This window comes from Poecilia reticulata, linkage group LG4, assembly GCF_000633615.1.
Source record: "Poecilia reticulata strain Guanapo linkage group LG4, Guppy_female_1.0+MT, whole genome shotgun sequence".
Lineage (NCBI taxonomy): Eukaryota > Metazoa > Chordata > Actinopteri > Cyprinodontiformes > Poeciliidae > Poecilia > Poecilia reticulata.
In genome coordinates, this window is record NC_024334.1 from 20,263,351 (window position 1) to 20,282,557 (window position 19,207).

The 19,207-nt window shown below is 43.1% G+C and overlaps 1 protein-coding gene across 2 annotated transcripts in view; it reads right to left on the minus strand.

The window, feature by feature from the left end:
* plpp3 (phospholipid phosphatase 3) overlaps positions 1 to 19,207 on the minus strand; it is a 37,259-nt gene that overhangs the window by 8,906 nt on the left and 9,146 nt on the right. Inside the window, exons 2-5 of one of the 2 annotated variants that reach the window (XM_008407385.2) lie at positions 10,281 to 10,435; positions 6,025 to 6,117; positions 5,090 to 5,277; positions 4,927 to 4,984 (exon numbers count right to left, since the gene is read on the minus strand). In XM_008407385.2, coding sequence (XP_008405607.1) covers positions 4,927 to 4,984; positions 5,090 to 5,277; positions 6,025 to 6,117; positions 10,281 to 10,435 — 494 coding nt within the window. Of the gene's footprint in view, positions 1 to 4,926; positions 4,985 to 5,089; positions 5,278 to 6,024; positions 6,118 to 9,651; positions 9,810 to 10,280; positions 10,436 to 19,207 lie in introns of both variants that reach the window. The other variant, XM_008407384.2, reaches the window with a different exon arrangement.

The following is a 19,207-nucleotide window of genomic DNA, read 5'->3' on the forward strand; positions in this document are numbered from 1 at the left end:
TGACCCCGCTCCCAGACCCAGACTGCTTTCTGGGTCAAAATAAAAGCTGAAGGGAACCAAAACAGGAACAAGTCAATTCGAGGCCACTTTCAGTCACTTGCTTGAGTGAAAAACATACACATCCTTGCTCTTTTTTTTTTTTCTTCATTCACTTAAAATGTAAGAGGTTTGAGGTCGACCCAGGTTCTCTGGACATCCTGTGTTTCTGCACACAGACATGCCCTCAGCTTCCTGTCTCTCACACCTAATAGTCAGAGTTCCTGCGAAAGTCGGCCTGAGCCAATAAGTCATTTAATCCACTTAGCTCACAATACGTGCAGGGAAATACTCCATGGTTTTCTGGCAGACTTCTTGATTCCAGACCCAAACCATCACACTATCACCTCCCTGTGTAGGTGAGACGCTTTTCTAAAAAGCTGTTTTAGTTTCACATCGTTACGTATATTTAAGTGATTTCTTGATCCAAAAGGTTTGACAGTAATCAGGCAGCAGTGAGGGTAGTGACACAGAGCTCAGCTTTCAGAAACGGATCAAACACAATTGATTCATAATGTGGTTGGATTAGTTAAGATTTCTCTTTACTTTATAAAATAAAATTCAAACATTTAAAAACTCCGTTTTAGGGCTACAACTAATTATTTTAGCATTCAGTTCAGTTACTCTAATGACTATTCTTGTAACTAATTGATTAATTGTATGAAAAAATAATAGCAAGTTCTGCTGATTTTTCATTTAAGCCATTCTGTACAATGTTAGAAACACATTAAAAGATGCAAATAAACAAATGACTTGATTCATATTTTAATGGGAAAATAAATATTGTATTGCCTGATGTGTAGGCGTAGGGGGTTATGGTCATTTAAAAAAAAAAATCTGTCTACTCCAGTTAACAATTAATTGATTACTAAATTCAATGACAATTAATCATGATTAATTACTATTAATCACAATTAGATCGATTAATAGTTTCAGCTCTGCTCCATTCTACAGGGTTTTGTTGTCTGATCTTAAAATGTGTTTTGATGACATGAAACCTTAAAGTTGCAAAGGAAACAAAGAAGAACTCTGTCAGGGGGACAAATACGTTTCTCTGCACTGAAGGTGTGGCTGTAAATCTTCCATGTATTTCCTCTCCGGTACTAAATTATTGTTCTGCTCCCAGACCCGGAGGAAGCGATCCCGCCCATGCCTTCTTGTCTCGGTCTCCTCCTCCCTGCGATGTTTAGACTGCAGGCTTCCTTTGCTGCGGTCGTCAGGTAGAGGGCCTGGGCTCTCGATGAGGACTTGAGTCACAGAGCTTCCCGCCACCCGCGGCTTATGAAGTCGAGAAGCTTCGTCGGAGATTAAAGGTGAAAGGAATAATGCCTTGATCTTCGTCAAAACAAAGGCTTGCACTGACCTGCCAGACAACAGCACCTTATCTACAGTGAGTAGACCCAGATGGCCCAGCTAAAGCCTGATTCAGCAGAAGCTGAAAGAAAGTCACGATAAGAGAATCGACAACCATATGAAAAAAAAAAAAACAACAAACATGTCCCTTTTAAAACTCCACATCTTCCACCTATAATTTGCCTCCAATAACAGGATCCTAGGAACGCGACAATGAAACGCAACAAAAGGAGCCCCGGCAGATTCCCATGACACCGGCGACCCGGGAGCGGCAAAGAGTCTGGCGGTTTCCGAAAGAATCCAGCTCTGCCTCCGCTGAGACCCGCTCCCTGAGGGGTCTCTGCCGCTCGGACTCAAAGTCCAAAGTGTTAAACGCGCTGGGAAGCACAAACAAACACAACAAAGCGAGAAGGAATGAGGACGCGGACTCGCTTCACATGCAGCTCTCTTCCACTCTCTCCTCTTTGAGACGAAAGAAACATAGCAGAGCCGCTCGCATGTCAAACGCAAATATTGTTTCCTGTTTGACAAAAGCGACGGGCCCCGCTTGCTACCGGATGGCGTGTACTTATGCTAATGTTGCGTGCAGATGAGAGAAAAAGCAAGCCAGCCCGAATACACGCACATGGCTGTGGTGCTGCTGTGCGCCGTGCCGTGTGGTCTGTGCCAGTTATCTGTGTCGTTTCAGAATGAGCTCGGCTCCGACCACGGCGGCCTGACAAGACAACCGGGCAGGAAGCGAAAAGCTTCAGATTCACAGAGAAGCGGTGAGGAAATGACTGTTTGATGCTTTCTGAGCAAAAACACGATCAGAGAATGAGGGGAAGAACCCAACTTTTCTGGTAGGGAGAGGGGAGGAGGACTTGTTGAGCATAAAACAAAACTGATTGCGTGCTTTGAAAAATTCTGATTTTCCAATTCACAGAAGGGACCCTTCATCATAATTTTGTTTACAGGGACTTCATAATTCATTTCCTGTGTTGTTTCTGTTGTTTTCTTTATTTATCTTGGATATTGAAAATGTCTTCCAGTTCCAGTGTCTAAATGGTCATTAGAATTTAAAGTTTGTTGATCTCTTAGAACGCATCCTTGCCGTCATTACCATTATATCACTTGGTCTCAAAACAACAATATGATCGTTTATCACAATAGGTTCTGGGACAATTTATCATCTAGCTAATTTAGTTATGGTGACAGGCCTAACTGCTTATAAAATTGTCAGTTGTCACTTTTGTACTTGAATTGTAACAAATTGAACAAACTTCAATACAGTTATATATTTTCTAGCTGCAGGAGAGACTTAAAAAGACAAGCTTATGTTTTAATTATTAGGGAATAAAGTGGATGTTGTACTTGTTGACCACGTCAAATATATATAAAAAATAAATAAATAGGAAATAATAAAAGATCAAATAGATAGTGCTCAAAATGTAACAGTACATGATCCAACAGCTTGCAGAGCTGTTTTTAGCAGCAGTAAACTAAAGTAGTCATTTTCTGTACAACTTTCTCAGCTCTTCACATTGTTGTGATCTGTTCTGTTCCTCCAGAACAGACTAAACAAAATTGTTTAGTTTGCCATTTTGCAAACTAAACCTTGCTGCCTTATTGAAGAATTGGGGCTTTTCTCGTTCAACTCTTTAATATTTCACATGCTAACTGTGGACAACAGAGTCTGAATTGTGGCTCTTGGGTCTTTTTATCTTTTTACAATTTCTTTGAGCTCTGCAGGGTCTGAAATCAGGATGAACTTGCTGGCACACCAACTCCTGGGAAGATTAGCTGCTACGGTGAATGTTTTGTTGTTGGGAATACTTTTTTCTACTACGTACTTCAGCTGGTTTGGAAGTAAACTCATAATCCATTTGAGAAATACTGTTTACTATTTTTCCTTTTAACTCCTTCGGAAACCGTCAGGGTGGGCTTTTTGTTTTTATACATGACTGCATATTGAATTAAAGCTGCACTATGAAAACCCAAAGAAAGCTGTTCTAAGATGACTTCACGAGAGAGGGAGCCAGGTCTAAAGTCACGTGACTGGTTTTCAGCTGGCACAAACAAAAAAGAATCCAGCCAGTTTCTGTTTCCACAAAGAATGCCTTCGCTCTTGGCTCTTTTTTTTCCTGGTTGGGTTATGTACAATGAAATGTTCTCTAAAACCTGTCAGGGCTCTTCTTTTCACCCATCAGCTGCTCTCCATCCCCTTGTTTTGACCAACCTCCTCTGGCCAGAGTCCTGGGGTTTGCCACATCTAGAGCATCGGTCTGACTAGTGTGTTAAGCTGTGGCCTGGATGCAGCACATCTCCAATCCCTCCCTGCTCTTTTTTTTTTTCCCTCCTGTCATTTTATTTAGCTCTACTCCGCACTCTGCCCAGAGTGTGGTTGTAGGTTCAACCAGAGGCCGGGAAATACCCACAACAAGCCGTCTCACCATGGCGATACGCGACAATAAACCAAACTTAAAAACGTCAATCCGGTGTGAGAACCGGGGCTGGCCTGTCACCACGGTACGCCAAGCTGTAGCATTTTGTCATGTATGCATCGACTGCACCAATTACTGCAAAAAAAAAAAAGAAGGCGTTCGTGTCGATCACCAGTTCCTGTCTCATTTTGGTGCTCTAAGCAGACCAGACAAGTCACTGCTGGTGTTGCATAATCAGCTGAATGACAACGGTATCAAGTGGCACACACTTGCCTTTTTCACTTTGGAGTTTAATCAGCAGGCGACTGAATTTGACCCCTCCCCCCAAACTCTGTTTCTGTAGTTTTGCCGATGTGCAACAAAAGCGATCCGGCTAAAATTTAACTGCGAATTGGCAAAACGACCGCTTCCTTGATTTTGTGTCTTTTCCTCGTAGGCACATAAAGCGAGGTTAAAACTTTTGCTATATAAACATAGGAACAAAAGAGACGCTCTTGATTTAGTGTGAGCGGCCCCCAGCAAAAAATGCTCAAACCTCTCTTGCCTCTAGATCGTAAATTGAATTTAAGTCTGAACATTCACTGGGCTAGTTAAAGTTCAGGCTTTGATCTGACTGTAGCCCAGACTGTATATGTTTAAGGCTGTCCCAACCCTGGAACAGGTTTTGCTGTTTTCAGGTGACAAGTGACAAGAGAATAAATACATAATAATAATAATAATAATAATAATAATAATAATAATAAAAATCAACCTGCAAAAGTTTTTCGGCAAAGGACTGTAATTAAAACCATTAGAGGCCTGATTCAGCCCCGAAGCTCTGGGTCTCACCTGACACCCACAAGGTTAAAGGGACAGGACAGGAAATGAGCATGCAGCTGCCCTAAAGAAAACAGGTGGAGAACACTCATTCGTCTCCTCGGGGTTCAAAGGAAGCATAAAAACGAGGGAGGAGACGACGTGATGAAAGAATCAAAACAATATTTAGTTTGAATCCCCTAATCAGAGCCCAGCCTTCTTTTCTTCTCATGACTGCTTTTAACAATGCAACGCTTTGTTGCTGTTATTGTCTGCCAATGAAGCCGCAAGCGCGTGAGAGAAAATAATGATTACTTACAGCCAAGTAGAGCATACTAAACAGGGAAAAGGAGGCATGTCCTGAGAAGAAGGATTTCCTGCAGAAGGAGAAAGAGATTATTTTTAAGCCCATTGTTTTTTTTTTTCTGTTTAGATGTTCGAGGAGTGCTTTCGTGTGAATGCACGGTCGCATCTTTACACACCTGGCTTCCTGCACTTCGCTCTCGTCCCCGGTGCAAGTGTAGTTGGTGATGTATCCGAGGGAACAGTTGATGGTGGAGAAGTCCGGTTTGCAGACGTCTAGGAAGTGGGGTCTCATCCGACCCACCGACACCTTGGCGATGTCCGTGAACGACTGGCTGACGGCACAGCCGAACAGAAACACGCCTATCTGCAAGACGACGCGCAGGGAGGGTCAGATATATGCGGAATGCATCGCAGTAGAGCAGAAGACAAAAATTACACACAGTAGAACCACTGGGAACTAAATTAAATTGTTTTAGAGAGAAGCGTTTTTCTTTTACGGCCGAACCTGACAACAAGTGAATAACAAAGGTTCCGCTCTGAACTTTCGTATGTTAAAAAGAAAATATGCAATTAATTGTATTAAAAATGTTAGCGCGTTAAATTCTATGTCCCAACCCTGGAACAAGGGTTGGGACCTATGTCTATGTAACTAAATAAGTCAAATGAATGTGTTAAAGTCCTGGCCCTCCTAAGAAACCGATTTATAAGAGAGAGTTTATAAGTTCTTACGCAAGTTTCTCATTTCCAGTATCTAGACTTTCTGTCAGCAGGGGATTAATGCGCTGCTAGGAACTTTATCACTTTATCGCTAACTGGTTCATTGACGTCTTCAGATAACCTATCTGTTTACATCAAATGTTTCTTAGAGTCTTTTGAAAATACCAAAAATAACAAGGCTTTGATTTTAATCAAAGCAGCAATCACGCTGACAAACGTGGAAATGCATTGTTCTCGTAATTTCACTTCCTCCAGCACCGCTGCCACCGCTGCTGCTGCAGCTCGCTCTCCCTCAGTGGCACAATTACCATCCGACCTCTGATCTGCAGCTGAGAAGATGCTGTGTGTGTGGTGGGAGTTCAGTGAATGGCATTTGAGCAAAACCCGAGCTGACCTGTTTGTAGAGCGCCGCCACGTAAGAATTCCCAACAAACGACTTGGTTCCCACGTGCAGCTGGTGAATCCTGAAGCATTCTCCGATCACAATCTAAAAGAAACAAATTGTTCATGACGGTAAGACGAGTGCTTGCCCACAGGTAGAGAATGGATTTACATGCAAGGCATTATGAGGCACTACGACATGTTAATGTTTTAGTACAAATCATGCAAAAAAAAAAAACAAAAAAACCCCAACAATTCAAACTCATTTCCAAGATGGGGAGTGAGATTTAGTAGACGGTATGTAAAGAACAAACAGCAGAAGATGCACACAGAAAAAAACACATATATTAAGCATGGCCTGCCTTTCCATTAGGCAGTTTGGGTAGATGGAGGGAGGGAGAATGAAAGGACTTTGCATAATGATGAAAACAATAACAAAAGCTCAGATGTGGAACGGGGGGAGGGGAATGATCAAAGTTCAACAAATCACTATGACTGGGGGGGTATATGAATCAGGCTGACTAGACTTTGATATAAAAAGGGGTTTATGATATGTCATCTGCTACATAGTTCAAGTCCAGCGGGCCAAACCGTGACTTCTGTGGTATTCCAGCCAGGTGGTTTTAAGTAGCGTCGGGCCTCATGGAAAGAACCTCAGCTGCTCTAAGGGGACTCATGCCGAGCCAAAGCTCAAAGCACAGAGACATCAGTCAAATCTTTACCAACCAGAGGAACCTGCGGACCGGCTACCCTTCCCTTCCAAACACGTCTTCACCTTATGAAAATGTTTACCTGCCCACCTGTATCCCAGCAGACAGCTGCTGCTCTGGCATTTTGATACTCCCTTCACAGCCAGTCGCTCTATGAGCAGTTTATATCTTAGTGCTTTCGTAAAATTGCCACCCGCTGAAAATGTCACAGAAGATGACGTGTTCGCAAATACCGTTTGTTTAAACCATGGTGTTTTTGAGATTAGAAGTCTTCTAAAGAGATTAGAAGAACAGGAGGTGTGGGTTTCGTCTTGGCAATGGGCTGTTAGATTCAGCCTCTCTTCGGAGCAAATCTGGATTTATACAACATGAAGATACTATAAGAGTTACTTACAGGAAGTAAATGTCATGACCCTTATAAATGCCCCTGAACTAAAGCGCCCAGTTTCTCTGTACTGTGTTCTTCTGATCCACAAACTAAATGATAATTCTCGCAACTTAGACATCAAAAAGGTGTCCATTGTCATCTGCCTATATGCCGTAGCCAGATAAGTCTGATTTCTCTTCCATGACTTTAGAGAGTTTATACAATTGTGTTCCTATAAAATTCTTTTTAAGCTGACTATGAGACAAGCCGGGTTAATGGAATATGAATCCTGCTGTTGAGTGTTATGTTTTTAAGTTTTCAGTGTCGATGTCCCAGCCTTTCCTCAGCACCGTGTGGGCAGATAACTGACTCATACCCAGCAGAAACACAGGATGGTGGACTTTGTGTGTCACTGAATCGCTCTGATCAGAGTGGAAGATTAGAAGCGCGCACACTAGTTTATTTGGATTCTCAGCATTTACAGTCCGAGCGTCGGAGCAGACACATCCTACGCTTCGAGCCGAAGTGGAATCTGCTCTTCTACACCAAGTGCATTTGTGTACATGTGTGCATCTGTGTGTGCGCAAGCTTGTTAGCAGGAACGGTGCTGGCATGGCAGTAGACGCCACTAATGGAAGACAGCTGTGTGAGACACGCCAGCTTTGCCCACATGTGAACATGCGAGGGGGGGCTAACTAGCCCACTCTTACGCTCCTGCTTTCAATAAGCAGAAGAGCTGAGCTGGTATTGTGGTACAGTGTATATAAATGTGTGTGTGTGTGTGTGTGTGTGCCCACTAAGGAGATCGCAACGAGACGCCGGTGAGGCGACAGCTGAGCCTGGGAAACCCTAAGTCTGGGGACTGTAAACTTCACCTACACTAACAATGTGGCACCAGTTGATTAGAGTATATTTCCATTACGCCTGGCCCCATCATAATTTGCTCACACGGCATTGGAGTTATTCTGTTTTACTCAAGTATGAACGCAGTAACACCAACAAGAGCTTCATGCTGTGAGACACTGCGGCTGTCATTAGCTGTTTCCATTAGAAATGCAGCAAAACGTTGTCAATATTCCGGTAACGCTAAAAAACCCCCCTTCCACAATTTCGCAATTGCTGTGTTTCCACAAAATAAAATAAAACGCAATTAAAATCAAATGTGAGGAAGTTTGTTCGTGATAAGTCATTAAAAAACATCCTACAACTACTTCTTGTCGTCTACTTCGTGGTTTGCGCCAGTAGCAACAGCCAGTTGTTGATTACATGACTCGTGTGATGCGAAAAAAAAAGGGTTTCCACTGTCAAATAAACTCATTTCTATATGACCAAAAATCCATCTCATCCCAGCTCCAAAATGTTTTGTAAAAAAAAACAAGACTTTTTCTTTCTAAATTGGAGTGTTTCCACTAAGTCAATTTCATTTCTAAATGTCAAATGGTCAACGGAAACACAACCAGTGAGCCTCCAACGTCATGGGAGAAAAACAACATCACATTTAACCAAAGCACAGCGTGGAGCACCGGAGATCACCATGGGAACCAGCAGCCTCTCTTTGGTCCATGTCATCTAAGTTAAGCAAACACCTAACTCTTTAATCTCACTACCTCTGATGACAATAACGTAATATTGAAAAAAAAAAAAAAAAAAAAAAAAAACAATGACTCAAAGCAGCAGTTGAAGAATAAAGAGTGAAAAGGAGATGGAGGTGGGATACATGTACGACCCATTTACAGTGTCCAGCAGAGGTTTTTCCACATTTATGTTTTATTGGGATTTTATGTAACAGAGCAAAACACAAAGTAGTGCATAAATCAGAAGTGAATTAAAATCAGAATAGAGTGGCATATATTTTTATGGACAGGTGTTCATTTCATTCTGGCTTTTAAGGATTGTTGTTCAGCTGGATGCTGAACTTCCACAGTCTCACTTTTTTTGTACGAGTGTTAGGGCCATAATAATAATAATAATAATAATAATAATAATAATAATAATAATAATAATAATAATAAAATTTAATTATGAGAATAAATTAATAAAATTACAAAAGTTTAAATAACACAAGAATAGAGTTGTGATAATATGAGAATAAAATCAACATTTTGAGAATAAAGTCATAGTAATATGACTTTATTCCCAGTTTTTTTAGTTCTTATTTTTAGTTTAGTTTTGCACCTCGTTTTCTTTCAGGTTCGCCATTTGTGGCTTTATGTCTTTGCTCTGAATTTTATTCTAGATTTTATTTGGAGTATCAGTGTAAAGAGGGTCTGAATAAAAAACACAGGTCCCACAGGACTTTCAAAACAGCTTCTCCGCCACTATTATGAGCTATTTTGTGTTAGTCCACTACATATAATCCCAAATATGTTGAAGTTTGTAGACTTAAAAATAAATAAATAAATAAATAAATAAATAAAATATGGGTATTATGCAAGGCACTGTATAGGGGTGTTTTTCTTTTTAATTTTATATAACAAATAGCTAAGATGCTTGATGAGAGGAATCTAGGAGTCTGAGAAGAAGGAAGCAGCAATCAAAGGGAGATGTTATAGGGTCGACTTACAGAGACGGTGCCAATAAGAATGCCAACGCCACAAAGCACGGCATCACTAATGGTCTCTCCCTCTTTTCGGGGGAAGCGGATGGACTCGTCCGAACAGTAAAACCCGCGCTGGTATGGCTTTATGGTGCTAGTCTCAATGATCAGGAAAGGCAGGCTAGCTACAAAAAAAGACACAAAGAAAGAGAGAGAGAGAGAGCAAGGAAGAGAGAGAGAGGGAGAGAGAGAAGGACAGGAAGAGAGGGAGAGAAGAAAGAAAGGCATAAACGCCCCAGGTCAGTGACACAGACATAAACAGGACAGAACAGGAGCAGCACAGGGAGCATGCTGGCACCAGGGGGATCATGGGACGTCAGAAAAAGGGCGGGGCTCGAGGATGCCATGGGTTGACACCTCGGCTTAAAGAAGTGACAGTTTTTCAAAGTGTGCGGATAAATCTGGAGTTTACGATGAGCATCGGATAAAACTTTTGCACCGTCACTCCTCCGCAGCTACATCATGAGCCTCGAGCCCTCCCTGTTTCTGTTTCGATTGCTCTCCACGGCCGGTAGGTCTTTGTGGCATCAGGAAGAAAAAAAAAAAGCCCAAAGGTCGGTGCCGGGTCGGGTCAGGGCGGGGCGGGGGGGACTTACGGACACCATGGGCAGTGTCAGACCAACAGAAACCAGCACTGAAGAGGGCACGGTGCTCCTCTTGTAGGGGTATTTCAGGCTGGAGTCACTGCAGTAGAACCCCCTCTGGTATGGACGAACAGATGAACGATGCAGAACCAGGCTCGGCAGCATAGCTACATACACACACACACACACACACATACATATGGATAGAGGTATGAACTCACACATACACACACGCTTTTGTGCAGGTCTGGCTCTGGACACACCTAACAGGGAATTTATTCAGTGTCAGATCCACTTACCTGTAAGCTGTTGGGAAAAGAATACCGTTAAAACACACATTAACACATAAAACCTTCACACGCGTGTTTGAGCTTCACTTTAAAAAGCTGTTGACTCAGCAGACTTTCTGCTGCTGCAATTGTTGACAAGCCATTTAAGTGCTGAAGTTGATCCTCTACGATCCCTCCCCTCTGACTGAACAAACAGACCCACGGGCCCTCCTATTAGCACAACAGAAGCTCGTCGACACGCGAGTCGAGCCACGACGTAACGGTTTAATTTGATAGAGATGAACTGAAGCGAACGCTGCAGTTCACTAGGTCTTTTAGAGAGAAATCCAGGTATCTCTGGTGAGGATGTGCAAAACGCCTTCAGGCGTCTTTTGTCTGTTTCCAAAGCGTTGCGAATTATCTAGGAACTTCTCGTTAATAACCCACAACTTTCTGTTTCCCTTACGTCTAAATGAGACGTGACACAGTGTCATTTCTCCTGGCCGCCGCCCACATGGCCTGAATGAGAACCCACTCAGACTGAGCTTTTTTGACAACAAACACTCCAGGTGGGTTTAATGTGAAACAAAGGATGGCTATTTGGACAAGCACCTCATGTCCACTGTGGACACTGTGTTTTGTTCTATCCCAAAGGTACTGGGGACCCTGTAGGGGCACAGAGTGTCACAATTAGTTTGAATTACCAGGAAATTTTACATACAAAGCTGCTGGCCTTTGGCGGAACGAAAAAAAACCCAGATAATCACTGGGTTTTTCAACTTGAAAACAACAGAAACAGTTCACCAGACACAAAAGTCAACTTTCATGCATGCTGGTTAAATAAATGTTATTTTTCTGCGAAAAGACCCGAGGAAAAAATATATGATTCTGGATAAGCTACAGAGTCTAAAGAAATGAGACATTATTCTCTTAAACGTTGTACAGTGCTACAGAAGAAGCAGTCCTATTGGCTGAAAGGGCTTGTAAAAAAAAGTACCAATAATGGTGCCACTTCTGATTAAAAACAGCTTTTCCTTTTATTATCCTGTGAAATAATGTACTATAATTAAAGGCTGCGGTTTAAAAAAAACCCAAGGGGAAATACAGTCTTGAGAGGAATTTATTTTTAAGCTTTATAAGTATTTACTAAGAATGCTGACAAATCTGTCCGCTTTTTTTCCCCAACCAATAGCTCAGAGACTAATTTGGAGAGTTATTGTGTCTTATTTTCTTCTAAAACCTCTTTCAAACAAAATTTCAAGAAGGAAAAGGTATGACATGCACCAACACCAATACGCGCACAAACAGACACACTAATTAGTAGAAAAAAAAAAGAAAAAAAAAACATGTCTCCAATAAAAGCGAAACGCGTACGGTCGAACAAACTCTGGCCTGGGCCTCAGAAGATTTCCATGAGGGATTTAAAAAGTGTGAAACCCAAGAAAAACAAAAGCAAGCCCACCCGAGTCTGGAACATTTTTCGCATGAGAACATGTTTTGGCGTGGATGCGCGTGACCGTAAGTTACTCATAAAAACAGAGCGAGCAGAAGACACGAAGGCATCCCGACGAGCCACACGCAGACACACCAGTATATACATTCGATGTCTGCCCAGAGAGAGTGTCTGCCCACAGCTGTGTGGTTAGTTCAAATCACACACAGGGGCTTTCTAAGCATTAGAATTAAAGTCAGAGATCTGATCATGAAAGCACCTAATTCGGCCAAGAACCGCATGTGTCGTCTACGCCAGCGATCGGACTGGAAGATTATGTTGCAGGTTTGTTCTGTGAAAACACAACACGCACCAGAAACCACTCAGATGAACATTTCTTAAGCGCGCCGGTGAGACGTGCGCTCTCAGCTCCCAGACTTTCATCCTGCTACCGACGGAGAAAAGGGGATATGTTGTCTCAGGTGCGTACCACATCAGTGAGTGGACGCTCAGGCTCTGTCAATAGTATTGTGGCTAAAGCCCAAAGGAAAATAAAGTGAAACCTGATGTTACGGGCAAATCTAATTCGATGATAATGAGTTCTCGGGTGTGGATGTGGAACGGGAGATGGAACGGACCACTGACCACAAAGGGGGAAAACACAGAGACACACAACCATGCGCCCAACACACACTTCTAGGGAGATTTTGGCTTACATAATACTGGGCACCCAGAAGGAACCAACTCATGCACGGGCTTCGACATACAAACTCTTTGCTACGAGGCAAAGTTGCATATGTTGATGTCAAGGAGATCTTAAGTGGTAGTTTTTGGTTAGCTTCTTTAAAAAGGATAAACTACTTGGTATATTTCCTAAAGCAAATGAATCTTTCCCTTCATCTCCAAATCTAAATGTTTCCAAAGACCAGGTCTCGCAAAGAACAAAATATTTCTATAATAAGAAAGAAAAGTGTGGTTAAAGAAATGTAACCAGTCGACAAACACACCTAACAATGATTTCAGGAATGCCAAGCTGCTTTAAGCTAGACATTCATCCTCTTCTGTCTCATGACTTTGTCAAAAAAGGAGCAGAAATACCTGGACGTCTCAGTGTAAGTTAAAACATCTCAGTCTCTCTAATGTTTCTCTCCGCAGTGGTTACCAAAGGGCAAATGGACGGGATGGTCATTCAGCCAGACACCTGCATAAACAGTATGCAGCAGAGGGTTTCAGTAAGCTTGCTGGTGGGCCCACACAGGGCTGGGCCAGGCTTTGGTGGTGTCTGGGAACCAAGCTGTCCACACACCATGCAGGGTTAGCTTTAGGTGAGCACAGAATCACAGGCAGACCAAAACAGGGCAGGACGGTGAGCAGAACTTAAGACCGGCTGATTCTACAGCAGATATGGGTTGTATCTTCATGTGTGTGTCTTGTGGCTCAGTGACACTTAGCCACAAATAATACCGTAGACAAAGCATCTACTATGCACATGCTGAGATTAAAAGAAGTTTAGAGATGGGACTGCACTTTCTCTCATGGAAATCTCGAAAGGATTTTCTTCCTCTGGACCCTCGCCATCTTCCCCGTCCCTCGGCTACTTCTGGAGGGGGGATTCAAATGCAAATAAGCAGAAGTGAAGAAAAGGTCAGAAACACTCAGACGTGAGCACATACACGGCAACCAAGTAAAGGCTTCGCCGATTGGAGAGCACCATGGGAAACTCTGACGGGCTGAACAACTGAAAGAGTAAAGTGAGATCGAGCGGCCGACCATCGCGACACTCTCTATTGATAATTAGTGAAAGGCTCTCTGTGTGCACGCCACCCGGCCCTGAGATGCCAAGCTGTTTCATTCCCCCGGCCCTGAGAATAAAACAGCCTGTTATGTGGGCATTCTCCTCATTCCTCAGTCTGTCCATGAAGCTCTTCCTGCTGAACGTTGTTGACTCTGTCACATCCGACAGGGGAACACGCGGGTTTCTGACGCTCTTATGATTCCATTTAGTTTAGGTCCAGATTGGCTGGTCCGAAACTAAGAAGCGAATGGTTAACATTACCAAACTGGGCCTAAACTGTAGTGAAACAACCTACAGTCTCAAAATCGTAAAAGCAGTTTACGCAAATGTTTATTTTTATGCACCTTTAAGCTGTTGTGAAATGTGAATATCACGGTTATTTCCAAAGAAGATTTATTTACACGCAAATTGGAGGTAGGAGGCGGCGCACCACTGATTGTCTTCCTGCTATAAACATGTAGTGAGAAGAAAATAATATTTTCTATCAGAATAACTGCCTAATAGAAAAGCGAAGCAGTGTGAAAAATAAATAAAAACAGTTTTGACCAAAAATCCTTCACATGTTCTCTTCCGTTTTCCACAGGAAGAACCTCCTACATTCATTTTCTGTGTAAATAATTATACAATTCTCTTCAAATAACCATCCGATTGGAAATGTGATGATAATTTAAGGGTAGGATAGTTTGGCGATTATTCTTGATTCCACTCAAATCACCTGTTAGCTTTCTCCTTCCTGGGGAACCAACTAATCTGACTTTATATACATCAAGACACCAAAAGTGTTTCCTACAACAAGTAAGACAGCTTATAATGTTTAAACAGATCCTGAATCATCTGTTCACGTTTGTAGTGGCGTGATGAAATATGACCTCTTTTTTCAGCAGGAGAATAAAGGACAAGTGACCTTCTGAGGGTCCTGTTGACCCAAACAGAGGAAGAGCGAGAGATGGGGGCGTGTCGGAGGGGAAGAGAAAGAAATGGGCAGGCCTGTTGGCAAAGGCTTGTGGTCCATCACTGAATTAAAGAGGCATTCACTTTACTAACCCCGTCATATAGTCAAGGACATTTAGGAATGATTCACATTTCTGGAATCCTCAAAGAAAGGGGAAAGTCCAGTTTTGGTTCCACTGTGCCCAAAGAGGAAACCGTTTTCTCAACCCATTTACTTGCGTTGTTCTGTTTCACTTTGTCGGGAGATCTTGTACATGCCGTGCTTGTTGGGGCAAAATGAGCCTTACGAGTTATCAAGCCACCGAGGTGCTTTCAAACGCCAAAAACAGGCGCCTGAGAATAATCAGAGCCTGCAAAAATCTGCAGAGGTCCTAGAGGTAGAAAGGGGGTTAGGCCAGAAAGTGACTGTCCAAAGTGGGTGGCTTGTTGGGTTTGGGAAAAGTTCTATTTGCCTTATCAGATTCCGACATGCATTTCTCTCTTTCATCCCATGAGGAGAATCACTGCAGACCGCTAAACACTACATACCGCAGGTCAGAGGGAGGCTTTTCTCTTTGGCTGCTTGAATTAGTGTTTTTATTGCCGAGGTCACGGCAGGGCCTTCATGCGTGAGCAATGGTGGGCGTGTGTGTGAGTGTGAAACCGCCGCATTTATTTTCCATCTGCAAATCCGCTCACATGTTCATACCGGGCCGCCTGTAGTATTGTGTGTGCATGTGTATGCACGCTGTGGGCTTGTGTATGCTACTTGCAGTGCTTGTTTGTGTGTGTGTGAGTGCGTGTGCATGCATGCATTTGTTTATGCGACAGGATTATCCAGCAGGGCCTACTTTTTGATTGGCTTTGGGGTTAAGTTTAGTACAGTAGGTTAGAGGTTCTATTGCTGGAACCAGCAGAGAGTAACAGCGTGTGCCTAACTCGATGAGACCTTTGGCTTTTGATTTAAAAACATCTTCATTACGTTTTTCTGCCCTTTTTGTGTGTGAAGAAAGATCAGGAGGTCTCTATTATTTAGAGATTTATTATATAAGAGGAAACAATAGCCATTCTAATGCCATCTAACCCTCTGCGTCCCTTTCAAAGGTTAATTCCTCCTGACACGGAACTAATGTCCCAGTAGAAACAACACCTGACTGTCCACACTGCTGACCTCTCTCGACTCACGCGTCACTCTCTATTGACATTTTAATGTGCTTCCATGGCTTCTGGGGGCTGAACTGGAATGATATTGTGATTATGGTGCCCGAGCCCTATAGTCACCAGTGAGTGAAAGGTGAATGGGAGGCGGAGCAGGCCGGAGGAAGAGGTATTGTGGACCAGGCTAATGGAGGATTTCCTCCTCCTGTCTCTCTCGGAACACCCATTTGACCTTTCCTGTCAAGGACTGGGGGGAATGTGGAGGAAGGTTTCGGAGGGCGGAGGCCATAGTGGACTTGACTTCATAGACTTACTCAATAAATCAGTGAAACTTTCTCCTTTTATTTCTTTTGCTGCTTGTCTAGCTGACTGAAACGAAGCTGGGCTGTCAGTGGTCGAGCTTTGAGGTCATTTAGCCCATTTGCCAAATCATAACCCAATTTTATACCATCATGTTGCCCAATGTCCTGGAAATAGTGAGGGTGAAACAACTATATCTGAAACAGAATAAAATTGCAACAGTCCCCGCATGTCACTGCTGTTATTTTTCCAGCACGACTCCACCACCTCAGTGCCCTTATGACCCTTGTGACCTGCCCACTGTGTTGGTCAAATCTGATTAAGTTTAACAAACTCAACTAAAAGAGGAAGATCTCTTTTCTCCCCTCTAACTGACCTGAAAGCAGGGCAATTAAACAATGTCATTTGGCACGTTTACAGTTTTTGTTGTTTCATACCCAAATTTATACATTGTGCTTCAAAAGTGAGCTTTTTATATAATCTACCACCACAGTTCATAAAAAAAACCCCAAAGAAATTACTTACCTGCCGTCCAAAATGGTTAGCTTACGGGAACCGAATGGAAGTAGGAAGTGATGAAACGATGATGTGAATGTAATGTGAAGTGAAGCTGTGAGGAGCTACCACGTTCAATATGTTGTTGCTTTGACTGTACAATAGTACCCCAAACACTACCAGACATATGACTTGAAAGTCAATGATTTTGTGACTAAATGTCGGCAGTAAGCACAATAAGAAATGTTTATTATCTAAACAAGGAAAACTCGAGTGCTACTTCCTTTCTTATTTCAAAATAAGAGTCCCAAACATCATTAAAAGAGGATACTTACACCGATGATCACTTTGACTAGGCAGGTCAAGACCTTAATGTAGATCTGCTACATTCTCTTGTTTATTTTTGTTCCAAGTCTCTTGCAGAAAACTACTGTCATATTTTTTAACACTCAGTCGTGGATCGACTTGTGCTCTCTGTAACCTAATCTGCACTGGGTATTAAAGTGTACTGTATTGCTAAGCCGCAGAATGGGTGGAGATTATTCTGTAGCTATATAATATGTGTGTGACAGAGACACGAGAGGGGAAAAAAAAACAGTAAGGTTCTCTTGGGCTTCAATGCCTCTACAAGTTGCAAATCAGGGTGCAGCTGCAATGTGGATGCCAACTCAAGCGTGTTTGTGTTGGTGTGATAAGTACTGTGTGTGCAAACAGCGGTAGTGAGAGTTTCTGATAAGAATTAGATAACTAGCGGTGAGCTGCCAAGTGCATTTGTTGGTGGATGTTGCTAAAGTGAAGGCAGGTGAGCAGTAAGGGAGCCCGGCAGCATCAGTACCTGGGTGTCAAGGTGCCAAATGCCCACATAGCCTTTGTCTTCAGGTCAGACAGGTTTGAGAATAAACGCCATTTAGGAATGGAGTGCTTAGTTTAACTGAGGTTCATGACAAACCGCTCACAAAAAACTAGAGAGCTACAGGTCAGCAGTGAGGGCTGCAGCGTTGCTGTGACACCGTACTGTAGCATGCGAGGGCCAGAAATGTCACAGTGACACTGCCTATTATCTGTGGGAGTGTGTCACTGGGTGTGTGGCTGTTAAAGTGAATTACTGTGGTTCCACCAGGGTAACATCGCCAAAGCCTCTTTCTCTCTCTCTTTCTCTCTCTCTCTCTTTCTGTCGACCACAAAGGACTTTAACAACGTCCTTGCAATCCAAATAAACAATCTGGGCTCCATAAAAACCACCCAAGCTCCATGCATTTACATAATCACTGTTTAGGAAAAGCTACACTCATAAACATGAGCTGGAGCATGCGCGACGAAACGCCGATACAGATGTTTGGCTCAGGATGCCGCTTCATTGTTTCTACTGGCTGCTGATGTGTATCAGCCATGCACACACACACATACACGTGCGCGCGCACCCTCCCCCCCACACACACACGCACCCGGGCACATACACACCCACACGGCGACACACAGGAGTGGCTGAGGTCAGCAGAGTTGTCCACACACTGAATCCCCCTGTCAGAGTGAATGCCACGGCAAACGGGAGGCCACCGGCTGAAACATGTGCTTACTCAGAAAGATTTTATTCATAGGAATAAATGCCTTTAACACACAGGCATGTGTTGGGACACTCTCGAGGGGGACTCCTACCAGCAGGCACCTGTTCAGGCAGCCTCTGCTGAATGCTGCTTCCAGGCCCCTCTGCCCTCTGTCGCTGTTAGTTTCGTGTGAGGAGCTGCTTCGCTGTTTCTGGGGGCGGGGGAATCTTCTCTCGTCCGTATTTCCCTGAATGTCTGGGAAGAGGATATTAACGCATTTAAGGAAGCTCAGTTACAGCTCCGGCTGTTAAAAGTGCAGCACGAACGCGCAGCTGCTCCAATGAGGCGAAACCCGAGCAGGGCCCAGTGGGCCGAGAGGGGCCAATGGGCGGGCAGGGCGATCCTCTGGTGTTGCTATAATGCTATTATTACCTCCTCACACAAAGACGGATCTGAACTCCTTGAAATCGGACTCCTTTGATCTAAAACGCACAGGGGGGAAATGTAGAGCTACATTGTGACAGTTGTAGAAATATGCAGAGTGAAAGTGTTCATAGCGCTGGGATGTTTTCATTTCAGCACAATCGTATTGGGATTTTATCTGCTAGATCAATGAAATTAGTGCATAATTGGTAAGTGGAAGGGAAATGAGACGTTGCTTGCAAATATTTTTACAATTAAAAATCAGCAAAAAGTGGCATGCACTTTAGAAACTCACTCTCTTTAGAAACTCTGATACCCCTAGATAAAATTCAGGAGGCGCCTGTGTCTGTGTGTAATCGAATCTCACTGTAGATCCAGCTGCCTCATGAGTTTGCAAGAAAACTTTAGTCGATGAAGTGAATTCTCAAGCAAAACGAACGTAGCAGAGAATAAAAGCGTGGATCAGTTTAAAGCAAGGTTAGTTTAAAAACAACATTTCAAGCTCTTAACTTCTCACATAGCACTTTTTAATCTTATTGCATCATAATGGAAGAAAGGCACAACTTTCTTCCTCTACAGTTCTGCAAATATAT